The 12991-nt window shown below is 50.8% G+C and overlaps 1 protein-coding gene across 6 annotated transcripts in view; it reads left to right on the top strand.

The window, feature by feature from the left end:
- ITSN1 (intersectin 1) overlaps nucleotides 1–12991 on the top strand; it is a 227602-nt gene that overhangs the window by 174320 nt on the left and 40291 nt on the right. For 2 of the 6 annotated variants that reach the window (XM_059064441.2, XM_059064442.2), the window contains one exon: nucleotides 198–1717. The exons of the other annotated variants lie outside the window; for them this stretch is intronic. In XM_059064441.2, coding sequence (XP_058920424.1) covers nucleotides 198–199 — 2 coding nt within the window. In that variant the 3' untranslated portion in view covers nucleotides 200–1717. Of the gene's footprint in view, nucleotides 1–197; nucleotides 1718–12991 lie in introns of those variants that run through there. 6 annotated transcript variants of the gene reach the window in all.

Here is a 12991-nt window from a genome sequence, read left to right on the forward strand (position 1 = left end):
TTTTGTTTCTTTAAAAAAAAAAAAAATCATTCCTTCTGTAGCATGTCCCCTCCCTTCCCTCCCCCCTTTTTCCTTTTTTTTTTTTTTCTTTTTAATCATTTTGGCACCATGCTGTTTACATGCCTGACTCATTTTCCTAGCTTGAATTTTGCTCATTGTTTTGTTTTGCTTATGTGTTGTTTTCCTCCTTTTTCTAGGAATCATATGTTGTCCATCCCCCCCTCAGGCTTGAAAGTCCTCAAAGAGACCCACTATCCCATATCACTGCCCAGAGGGATGATGGGAGATGCAGCCTTGATCATGTGACTTCCAGCATGATCACCTACTGCCTTCTGAGTAGAAGAACTCACTGCAGAGCAGTTTACCTCATTTTACCTTAGTTGCATGTGATGGCAATGTTGAGTTATTACTTGCAGAGATAGAAGCAAAAAAATTACAAAAATACACAGGGTAGTGGGTCCTTTTGTGGCTTTCCTAGTGACTCAAATTGACTTCCCCCCACCTTTGCACAGGTGCTTTCAATAGTTTCAAATTATTTTAAAATAAATATCGTAGCCTTTTAATGAAAAAAAATGAATTACTTCTTTGCTATTTTGGTTTTGCAAAAAGACCCACTATCAAGGAATGCTGCATGTGCTATTAAAAAATGTTCCAAATGTCCATAAATCTGAGACTCGATGTATTTTTTTCATTTTGTCCAGTGTTACCAACTAAATTGTGTCGTTTGGGTTTTTGACCCCCTACTATAGAAGTACAGAGGAGTTCAGTATATCTGTTTTAAAGATGTGTAGAACGAGGCCAATTAAACAGAAGCTGTTTTGTGCTTGTTTGTGTGTATCAGATGTACCTTGTTGAGCATGTAATAATACATCCTGTACATAAGAAATTAGTTCTTTCCATGGCAAAAGCTATTATCTTGTATGATGCTCTAATCATATTACATTAATTTTATTTTGCACAGTGACCTTGTAGCCACATGAGAAAGCACCTGTGTTTTTGTTCGGTCTCAGATTTATCTGGTTGAGTTGGTGTTTTCTGTTTTGGGTTTTTAATTTTGCGTGTTTTCATACCATAAATCCGTAGACAACACCACCGAGGTTGTTACGATCGACAATATCTACAATCTCGCCTTAGTCTCTGTTACACCGAGTTTTATTCCAGTGACTTTTCATGGAATGGCATATTTTGAACAAGTAATTTTCTTGACAAGAAAGAATGTATAGGAGTCTCCCTGCAATTAATTTCCAATGTTTACATTTTTTAACTAGACTGTGGAGTTTCTACAGATTAATATGAAATGGAGCTCATGGTCCGTTGATGTGTTGGATGTGTTGTAGCTGAAGCCATGTTTGTCTTTTAAACACTAGTTGGAAGCTCTCAATAAAAACGCCGTTGCCGACAGCACAGAAAACGGGGCGGGGGGGGGCAGGGAGCCTCAAGCACAACCTAGCGGTCCTACTAATGACTTTTTAACGGTAGTGAACTTATGTTTCTACGTCTCTCCCCTTGGGGATTCCGTGCTGGCAATTGTGTAGAGGTCTTTCTCCACTCACTTGGTGCCGAGAACGAGGACTCCCCCTCATTCACTGGCGCGTCAGTATTTTCATGGATATGAATGTAAAATATATAAATATATAAACCTGCGGCTTTAACAACTGTAATACAACTTTTGAATTAGTTATGTGTATAGATAATTAAATTCTTCATATAAAAGTTAGACGGAAATGTCTCTGTGTTCTTGATGTTGGAAGCTGGCAGTGGTGACGGGGAACGAGCAGACCGGACATGAGCAGGTGGCCTGCTGTCCATTGTGATACAGACACCATGAGAGCCTCACCGAGTCTTCTTTGAACGGCCCTCCCTCTTACCCTGCCACCCACCCCTCCCTGATCGATATGCAAACAGTCACCCCTCATAATACTGGTTTTGAAGAATAGAACTACCACCCAGCTCCGTGCTTAACGGTCTCATCGGGCATTTGGTACGTGCTAGTGATACATTGGCAGGTGTGTGATGTGACTCAGAGTACAAAACACTTGTCCGAAAGATGTATCACGATAAGGGTCTGTTGAACATACAGATGTGGGTAAATACGGAAACGTCCACATCTTCCATCCTGCCGTTCTCCGTCCGTTTCTGCCTTGCACGCTCCAGTCTCGTTGCCTTTGCGGAAACAAACTGGTGTACACGTTGATGGAACCGTTGGCTACAGAGACCAAGTGCTTGATTCCGTTCAGGAACTTCACTTATTGGTCCTCCCCTGCCATTCAGTGGAAAAGCGATTTCCTCCATCAACTCACCAAACATTGTGGGGGAGAGATCCATCGGGTGTGGACGCCCCTCTGGGTTCTGGGGAGAGCGTGCTGCTCCGTCGGTAGAGACAGGGTCCCTGTCCTCATGAAGTTCATGTTCTAATGGGAGGAACAAGCAGAAAACCCAGCTGCTGCGTAAATATATGCGGGGTGGGTGCGCGTGCGTGTGCGTGCGTGTGATGCGGTGATACGTTCTACGCTAGGAGAAATATGGACGCCAGGTGACACTGAGCGGGGCATCCAGAGCCGACTGGGCGGGGAGGGCGGTTGAAGGGAGGGGGTCAGAGAACCCTTCCAGGAGAAAGGGGTGTGTAAGCTGAGACCGGAAGGATGAGTAGGAGCCAGATGAAGCCGGGAAGAGGCGTGGCTGTTTGAGGCAGAGATGTCACACGGAGGCCCAGAGGTGGGCGGAGAGATTCCTGTCACTGTCCCCCAGCCCACCCCCCTTTGTGAGCGAAACCCCGTCTCTCGGCCGGGACCCCTTCACCTGTGTAAGTCAGTGTCTCCAGCTTTGAGTTCGGCTAGCAGGGACGCAGTTGCCAAGGTGGGTAATGCTCTATAATGCTCTGTGTAACCCTCCCCAGGCCCCCCTAGGCTGTGTTCTGGGTTTGTTGACACAGGCTGGTCCCCAGGAAACTGCTGTTTCCCCCCCCCAGATCATTCCGTTTGCACTTGATTGTAGAGTATCCGTCTGACCCAGTGCTTCTCAACCAGAGGGAGGGAAGACGACGGCATCCAGTGGGTAGAGGCTGGGGATGTTGTCAAACATCCTACAATGCACAGGACAGTCCCCCTGGGACCACAGCGATCTGGCCCCAGGAGTCACCGGCACCAAGGCTGAGAAACCCTGGCCTCGTCCCACTGGCTTCTGTGGGTAACGCTCTCCTGGTTGCTCTGGGTGACTGTACTTGCAACTGAACTTGGTGTACAGTTTTGCCCCCGTGGCACGTGGACAAGAAGAGGACAGCTTGCTTTCCTGTGTCCACCTGCCCCACCCATGCAGAGCAGGACCCAGAGACCCGAAGGCAGCCACGCGGCCCAAGCTCCAGGCTGCCTCTGCATAAAAGGGTATCTGGGAGAAGCCGATCTAAAGCAAGGATTCCTCCCCCTGTAAAGTTACAGTGTCTTACGTCATTGCATGTCCACCCTGTTCTGGAAGTAGGCCCAGATCCCCTAGGAAGTGGTGACTGGGTCCTCTCCACCTTCTCTGATGCCATCGGAAGAAACGCCTGCTAACACTATCTTAGGAAAACCTTCGAAGTGGTGGGTTTAACTGTATGAAATATATGCCAGTACCCCTGTTTCTTACCTATAAAATGGCAATTTCATGTGGTTCGACCTAAGACACTGTATGATCTCCGGGCACATAGTAGGGTGGGTGCTCAAGAATGCCCGTCCAGTGGGTGGGACCGGGAATTCGTGAATGAGAGGAAAGCACCGACTTCCGGTTCTTGGGGCACAGTCTGTCACCCCGGGAGAGGAGGCCGGGTTGTCTCTGCAGTTCCCTTCCGCTTTTAGGTGTGAGTTTCCTGAGAGCAACAGTCTCTTTAGAAGGAGCTGCTCCTGAAGCCTCTCGCTGACTGGTCAGTGCAGGAGGCTGAGGACCAGGATGCCAGGGCGTCTTCCCCTGCGTCTGGACCAGGTCTCCGTGCCAGCCCGGGTCTCAGCTGGGGAACAGGCCTAACAAATCAGTCAGTCCTGTTTCCTGGCAGAGTGGAAATCACTTATGAGAGAAAGTGAATATTCATTTTTCCTTCTAGCAAAATTGTAAGTTAATCCTATTCATTCTTTTTAGTTCCCAAAATACCCAAGAGAATTCTTATGGAAACTACATGGAATGCCAACAGTCCCAAAACTGCACAGAAAAATAGCCCTTTCTTCAAAATGTCTGATATTTTGGATCTGGTAGGATAGGGAAACATAATAAGGTCAAGGATCACGATAGCTTGATGCGAACATTTCACTTCAGCCAAACTTCTCTTGGGCCTTTCTTTAAGAAAACTCCACACATAAAAACCAGACTTCCAGAATGTTTCCTGGTGTGTGGTGATTCCATATCAAAGTTTTCCATCACCTCTTAGGAAGGTTCTGTTCTTTACATTGAAAACTCCCTGGGCATTTTTTAATAATATAACTTGAGTCACAAAAACTGAAGGTTTTGTTGATAGAAAATGAGAATCAGCTATAAAATTGTATCAGTGCAACTTCCTATTAAGCATGTTACCTCTTAGAAGCTACGATGTTATTATTTTATGTTGTCAGCAGACTGTGTGTGTGTGTGTGTGTGAGAGAGAGAGAGAGACAGACAGACAGACAGACAGACAGACAAAGAGAGACAGTGATTTACAGGTGACTTAAATGCCCACGTCAGTAGCTTGGTAACAGCGGGTGAATGGTGAGCTCGTAGCACCACCAGCAAGCAGACAAGTATCACTCTCGAAGATTCTGGCGTAGGCTGACAGCTGCTGTTCCCACATCTGCTTGGCACATCATGTCAGATGATGTCACAAGCTTCAAAAGAGGAAGCATCCCTTCCTTTGACCCAGACCATCATGTTTTTAAAAGTTGGACAGAGTCTCCTCTGGGTGTATTTTCTTCTAGCTGACACAGGAGGGGGAAAGGCACTTTTGAGCTGCCATTTTTCATCAACAATGCTGCTTCGCTCAGAGCACTGAACACCTTGACTCCCCTTACATGCCCCAAGCTGTCCCTTCCCCCCTCGGTCCCTGCCACACACAGTCCCCTTCGGTCCCAGTCCACTTAGTTGCAGTCCAGGCCCCACAGAGGAAAAGGTCTACGGTGGCCGCAGGTACATGCAGAGGTGCTCCCCCCTCCCCCCCCGGGATTATTTGAGGAGGTTGAAATCTTGGAGAACACTGGGTACACGCCCTGCACTTTGTAGCTGAGGGCACGGACGGTCTGGGAGCTACAGTGACATTCTCAAAGGCAGCTCCCAGACTCTCTGGCTTGTGCATTTGAGAAGAGCAGCCCTATCTCTGCCAGGGCTTCAGAGCCACCCACCTCCACATCATCAGGGACTGCATTTGTGGAAAGATGGAGAGCGAGTTCCCCTTCCCTTGTGTAGCCCTCCCACTCCTGGGGCTGCCATGGGAGGGAAGGATTCCAACATCTTGCTGCCCCTTTCAGCACACGGGCTCCAGACGCCGCTGGCCTCCTCAACCTTAGTCCTCACTGCAACTGCACGCAGATTTTCCAAAGACACAGGCTTGCCTTCACTCTGGGCCAGCCTAGGAACACGTGTTGCCGTAGCTTCTCAATTTTCATTCCTTGGCCGCTGTATATAATAACACAACTTATCTACCAGTTTAGTGTAATATTTGACTCCATTTCTCTTAAAATTTTGGAACACTTGCTTTTCTTTGTTTTTTTTTTTCTTTTTTTTTTGGCTGTGCTGTGCAGCTTGTGGGATCTTAGTTTCCTGACCAGGGATTGAACCTGGGCCCACTGCAGTGAAAGCGCCAAGTCCTAACCACTGGACCACCAGGGAATTCCCTGGAACATTCTATTTGGGTAGATAGTAGAGGGGCGCATGGGGGACCCACATAACTGTATCCTGGGCCCTTTTAGAGGCTAGGAAGCAATACGAGATGGCAGCTCAGAGCAGAGGTTCAAATCCCAGCTCTGCTCCCAACTGGGTGTGTGGTCGTGGGCAGATTACTTAACCTCTTTGTGCCTCATTTTCCTCGTTTATTACACATGGAGAGATAATAATAACACCTCGCAGATAGTAAGCTCCCAATAGATGGTAGCTTTGTTGTTACTGTTGCTGGGGAGAAAAGGCATCTGTGCCTGGTCGGTGAGCATCATGGAATCCATTTAACTGGCTTCCTGTTTTCTTGCATTAGACCCAGACAGCACAGGATTGCGTGCATTTAAGACTTTCAGAAAACACGCTTTTGCAGATCGGGATTTCAGAGAGAAAAGCTTGGACAGCTTCCCTGAAAACTGTCCGACGTCTCATTCATTTGTGCGCAAATCGGGGCCCTTCTCTGTTAGCGGGAGGCTGGCCCGTGTCCAAGCAAGCACACCTTCCTGGGCTCCCTAAACGTGCAGGGGCAGTTGGGATTTGGGCCACAGTCTCGGCAGATGTCCTGGCAGAGAGGGAGAAGCCGCCCCGGGTTTCACACGGCTGGTTGGCAGTGGGGAGGCCAACAGAGCCAGTGGAATGCACGAGGCTTTTAAATGTCATGTCTGTGGACTGTGTTGGCAGGCGCATGCGGCGCTCCACAATAAACCTGTCACACAGGCTTTGAGTCACTGGGTCCTTTATTTCTCATCGCTGCATTCTGTGGCCTTGTGTTCGCTTGCCAGCAAAGATTGGAATGTTCAGTCCCCAAACATGCCAGAAGCTCGTTTTTTAAAGCAACCATGTAGCCTGGCTAAGGGATGTGTATCACTAGGGGCTGCTTCCCCAAGATACTGTCTCCAGAGCAGCCGCCCCCAGCACACTTGAAGACTGGAGGTTCTCTCCTACCCCCCCCCCACACCCCTCCCCGTGCACACCCTGAGATGCTTCTCAGGATCCAGAGCTTTGGGCCTTGGGCACCTCTGCCCTCTTTGCCAAGCCTCCAACAGACCGCAAGCCCTACAGTCTGCCCCAGAACAGGAGGCAAAGCCAGGATGCCCCCCCCTCCTCTCTGGGGCATTGCCTTGGGGTTCTGAGGCCCCCTTGGGAAGGACCCCACACATCTGAATCCTCTGCTGATGTGATCTCCGGCAGGAACCTTCACCCTACCCCATCCTCAAGGGGCAGAAGTACATCTGCCCATTCCCTCCCTCCCTTTTCCCCCTGACTGTATCAAAGGCTCAGGACACCGCCTGCCTGCTGGTTTCCAGCAAGCAATCCCTTTCCCGCTACTTCCTTGAGAATCTCAGCTGAGGAATATGGATCCAGGTGACGAGGCTGGGCTCAGCAGAACCCCAGCAGACAAGGTGCCTGCTCTCCTGAATCTAGGAGGTAGATTCAGGAGCAGGAGGAGGCCTCCAGCAGACAACTAAGCAGAATCGTTTCAGCTAGTGGTGGATGAAATGGGACACGCGTGCCGGAAGGCCAGGGCTATAGCAGATGGCCTCTCTGGAGAGGTAACGTGGAGGGGTGGAGATCTGACTGCAGAAAAAGAGTCGGCATGCAAACGTCAAGGGGAAGCATATTCCAAGCCCCAGGAACAGCCAGTGCAAAGGCCCCAAGGGTTGATGAGTTTCTCCTGCTCCTCCCATAAGGATTCACTAGTCTTCTACCCGGTACCTGCTCCATGCTTGCCATCTTCCAGCCTCTTCTCCACACCATGGGCAGAGAGCTATTTTAAAAAACCCAATTGATTCTGCTTAAAATCGTCCAGGGAGGTCCCAGTCCTCCTGGGATAACGACCCAAATCTTGCATTTGGTCCATGAGGCCCTTCTTGATCTGCTCCCTTCTCCTGCCCATGTGCAGCCCCTGCCCTGCCCTCTCATCATTTATCCCTACCTATTTGCCCATTTGCGCTCAGCCTTCCCCAACCAGGGTCTTCCTTTCTGAGCTGCTGACAGGACCACCATTAGTGGCTTCTGTCATCTACAAACCTTCCAGGTTTCTGGCATCAGAACGGGTTGCGGGTGCAGGGGCTGCAGCCACTCTGGCTTCCAGGAGGAGATACTGATGCTTAGAGAGGTGAAGTCCCAGGCTGGTCTCCAGCATCCTGGTCTAATGTTCTTTCTAGTTCCTTCTGCTACCTTTTGGGTCACCATGATGACCCTACACAGAAGTCCGGGCCTCTGTTGGCCGAGTGCATTTCCAACTGGCTCTCTTGAAAACTGCCTCCTCTGACCTCCAGATTACTTGACGAAAAGGTCCACTTTGGGGACTTCCCTGGCGGTCCAGTGGTTAAGACTCCACGCTTCCACTGCAGGGGGCACGGGTTCAAACCCTGGTCGGGGAACTAAGGTCCCGCATGCCATGTGATGCAGCCAGAAAAAAAAAGAAAGGTACACTTTCATCACTGGTCCCCACTGCGGCATCCTGGCTGGGCAGACAGCATGGACGTGGAGCCTTTCCCTGCCTTGGTGGTCACATGACTTAACCTCCCTGAGCTTCGTCTTCCTCCCAGGGCTCTGTGTGCCCGCACGTCCGGGGGAGGTGGTATGTGCGCTCGGGTCCATGGACCCCCGTCACCGGCCCCGCCCTGCCCGTCGAGTCTTACGCAGCCAGACCTTCTAGCACCACACTCTCACCACCTCTCCAAGATTCTTGCATTCAGCTGAAGCCACTGGTGGGCCCCAGCTGGAATGCCCTCACCCCATCTTGCCCTGCTTTGCCCACCTTCACCTCTCCTTTCTCTGCTGCCTTGGCCAGCCCCTCTAACCCGCCACGTCTGAGCTCTTTGCTGAACGCTAGTCACTTACCGTACATAAGCTGAGTGGATGGATGGAGGCTGATGCATAGACAGAGATACTCTTACCTCCTTCCTCAGACTGTGAGCTTCTTGGGAGCCAGGTCCTATCCCATGACGACCTACAAACACTAAATAGCAATGGTACCTGCCTTTGTATTTAGTACTGAATGATGCCCAGTCTCCCCATCTGCTTAGAAACTGGAGGGCAGCCCTTAACTCTCACACTTGTGTATTCCCCACGGTACCTCACTCTCGGCCGTTGCTCAGGACGTGTCAGTGGTGGACAGTCTGGTGTTGCCCCCCTGTTGTTCCGAAGGCTTACTTCTTCATCCCCAGCGAGGCTGGAGGGAAAGGACGCACCCCAGTGTCCAGTCTCCCCGCTGTGTGTGACCTAGAACCCTGCACCAGCTGCGCCTGGGAAGGCACAGCTCTGAAAGGATAAATCCACATGAGGGAATTCCCTGGCGGTCCAGTGGTTAGGACTTGGCGCTTTCACTGCCATGTCCTGGGTTCGATCCCTGATTGGGGAACTATGATTCCGCAAGCTGCGTGGTGCAGCCAAAAAAAAAAAAAAAAATCCATGTGAGAAGACCTTAGAACAGGAAATGAGCTTGTTAATCATGAGACTTATTCTTCACCGTTCTTACGCCACCCTGAATAATATATATTGATTTTGTGTTTGGTTTTATGTCTCCCCTCCGCTAGAATGGAAGCTCCATGGAAGCAGGGACCTGAGGGCATCTCTGCAGTGGCTGAGAAAGAGCAGGAGATGTCACGGGCTCAGGTGGTCTCTTGTGTTCCAGCGGGGTCAGTTTGCCAAGTTAGGAGAGACCACAGGGGACCAGGTTGTTCTTAGACCCTTGTGAAGAGAGTTCCATTGGGATGAGAAGTCCACCCATGCCCCTGTGGACCACCCAGAACTGGTTTGGTGTCTGGAGCTTCCCATGGGCTGGGGCTGCCCTGGGACTGGTCAGCCAAGGTCATTTTCAGAGGAGCCCTGGCTGCCTTGACCCAGTCTGGCTGCCACTCACCCCCAACAGCCTCTGGCTCCAAGGACGGGAGCGTCCTCTCAACCGGCTCACCCAGAATTGGACTGGGAGAGCCATGGGTATGGGCCACCCTCAGCCCCACTCCTTCAAAAGCTCGTGGTTTCCTTGTGAGCCTCCACTTTGCAAGACAGCAAGAGCAAAGGTTTTATTCCTGATCACAGAAGTCACCGTCCGTCTCTGGACTCTACTCTCCCATCTGTGAAATGGGGGCATCAAGCAGAGTGATCTTTCAAGCTCTAGCCCTGGAGTTGGGGGTCCGGTGGTGGCAGTGTGGCCTCCGGGAACAGAGCACCAGAGGTTCTCTGTGCTCCGGGGTGTGGATGGCCTTAGAGGATGGCATTCTGTGGTTACGGCCATCACATCTCCTTGGACAAGTGGCGTGAGTGACCTGCCTTGGGCTGGATTCGGTTCAGTGGTTGTGGCCACTCTCATCCTGCGTGTGCCTGGACAGATCTAGCTTCTGAGTCTTGCTCCCTCTTTACACCAGGCGCCTTGTTTCCAGGCAAGCTTCCCTCTCATGGCGTGGTCCTCACCGTTGGCTGCACGTCAGAACCACCTGGAAGGTTTACGAGTCATGGACACCCGGGTCACACCCCAGCCAGTCATATTCGACGAGTCTGCAGTACAGCAGACTTTTTAAAGGCTCCTAGATGATTCTGATGTGCAGCCGAACTCGAGAGCCACGGCCCCCTCCATCCTCCACGCAGCTGCCACAGCGACCGTCCCAAAATACAGCCAGACCTTCCCTGGCTCCCCAGCCAAAGACGAACATCCAGACACCTAGCTGCATTGTTCAGAGCCTCCTCGACTGTACTTCCCCACCTGCTAGGGGTGAATTGTGTCCCCAAAATTCATATGTTGAAGCCCTTACCCTTATTCTTCGTACCACAGAAGATGACTGAATTTGGAGAAGGGGCTTTTAAAGAGGTCATTAAGATGCGGCCATCAGGGTGGGTCCTCATGCAATCTGACTGGTATCCTTACTAAGAAGAGGAGATTTGGGCACAAAGGGTCGCCAGGGATGATCGCACAGAGAGGAAAGGTCATGTGAGGACACAGGGAGAAGGTGGCCAGCCGAGGAGAGAGGCCTCAGAAGACACCAGACTTGCTGACACCTTGATTTTGGACTTCCAGCCTCCAGAACTGTGAGACAATACATTCCGTTGTCCAAGCCGCCCAGTCTGTGGAACTTAGTTACAGCAGCCAGGCTGACGGATGCATCAGCCTTCCACCAGGAGAGAGCCATGGTGATCAAGAGAAAGAACGCTGGGGTAGGATCCCCTCTGGCTTTTATCAACTGAGGCTCTGGCAAGTTACTTAACTTCTCTGTGCCTGTTTCCCTGTCAGTTCAACAGCAGTAGCTACCATATAGGATTACTGGGGAGGAGTTGGTGAGTCCATGAACGTACAGCTTTTGGAACCACGTGGCTCAGAGTAGCATCCGTGTTAACTTTCTTTTCTCCCTGGTACCCCAGCCTCTGCTTTCCTCTTCCTCACCTGCCTTCTGGCCTCACCACCCCACTCTTGCTGCCCTTTTCTCCAACTGCACCTCGGCTCTGATCTCTGACTCCTACTCACCCACCCTGACATTCGCCTGAGGAAAGCCCAACTCAAATTCCTCCTCCTCTGGAAAGTATTCCCAGATCCCTCTCATCAAATCTATGGCCTTGGGACTTCCCTGGTCGCGCAGTGGTTAAGAGTCTGCCTGACAATGCAGGGGACACGGGTTCGAGCCCTGGTCCGGGAAGATCCCACGTGCTGGGGAGCAACTAAGCCCGTGCGCCACAACTACTGAGCCTGCGCTCTAGAGCCCAAGAGCCACAACTACCGAAGCCAGCGCACCTGGAGCCCGGGTTCCGCAACAAGAGAAGCCACCGCAATGAGAAGCCCACTCACCACAAAGAAGAGTAGCCCCTGCTCTCTGCAACTAGAGAAAGCCCGCGCACAGCAACGGAGACCCAGTGCAGCCAAAAATAAATAAATAAAATAAATATATATATAAAAAAACTATGGCCTCCTTCCTCATCCTGCAATAGAAGTGTGTTTGTACTTCTAACACACAGATCTGCCTTGTGTACTCAAAAGATACATTTACGGCGGCTGGTAAGGACCCCTAAAATACTGCAGGATAGAGCACGTTGACAGCGCGAACTCAGAAAGAAAGAAAAACAAGGATGGTGACATAAACGGGGCCAGGAATGAGCTAACAAATGCAGACCATGGGGCAGTTGATGCCACACCAGGAATTCCAACATCGGTTATAAAGCCATGAATGATATGCCTTTGATTTAAAAAAAAAATTACTAACATTCTTTTTGATGCAAAATTAAGAGATGATTTATCCCTGAGAGTAATTTGATTTTCGCCACTTCTCAACAGTCATTAAATTGCCCAGCAGCCCATGTAGCCGGATTCTCCTTCTTGAGAGACAATTAAGCGTATCTGGAAACCACATTGGCGCTTTTAAACTTCCGGGTTGTGACTGAGTGCAGCTGAGTAGAAGGCTCTGGTGAGTCCCCAGGACAGGCTTGCAGAGGGATGCCTGGGCTCAGCTGGACATAGCTCAGGGGGTCTTTGGTGCCATCAGGTAGAATGTCCCCCACCTCTCCACAGGCCTCCGTGCCCACTTGGCATCTCTAGACCCCCATCAAAATCCAGTCTTTAGGATTTGCAGCTCTGAGGTCTCAGGGATGGATGACGGGGTGCATGGTGTCCTCTACGAGGTGCCTGTGAATCGGCAAGGACCAGGGTGTGGATGAGGTACCCCAGCCTCCAGCAGACAAGCTCCTGCAGGACAACCGCCTGTCCTGCTCCTTCATCAGTGAATCCCAGCATCAAGCGCAGTTGCGGCCAGAGCGGGCCACAGCTTAGAGAAGAGGGGGTTAGACATCGGCTGCAGGGCAAGGACAAAGTGCTTTGACCACAGAACCTTCTTTTTGTCATATCCATTGTGGGCAATAAGGGCAACACGATTCGATTCATTCTCCCAGGAGAATCCAGTGTAGCCTTGAGGGAAGTGTGCTCACCTGGCAGGAGACACCAGGGCCACGAGGCTCCCATTTCCTACGTTCAGGCCAACACTGTGGGCTCCAGGATCCCAGTTAACATGGATCCTGCTGACCCAGGGCCATTTAGCCAGAGGATTTGGACTGAATGTCCCCACAGACATTGGTAGATCCTTTCCCATAAAGATGAAAAACCATCGCCCAAGCTTCCATACTGCTTCTCCCCCATCCCTCT

The sequence above is a fragment of the Kogia breviceps genome, chromosome 5 (genome assembly GCF_026419965.1).
Source record: "Kogia breviceps isolate mKogBre1 chromosome 5, mKogBre1 haplotype 1, whole genome shotgun sequence".
NCBI lineage: Eukaryota > Metazoa > Chordata > Mammalia > Artiodactyla > Physeteridae > Kogia > Kogia breviceps.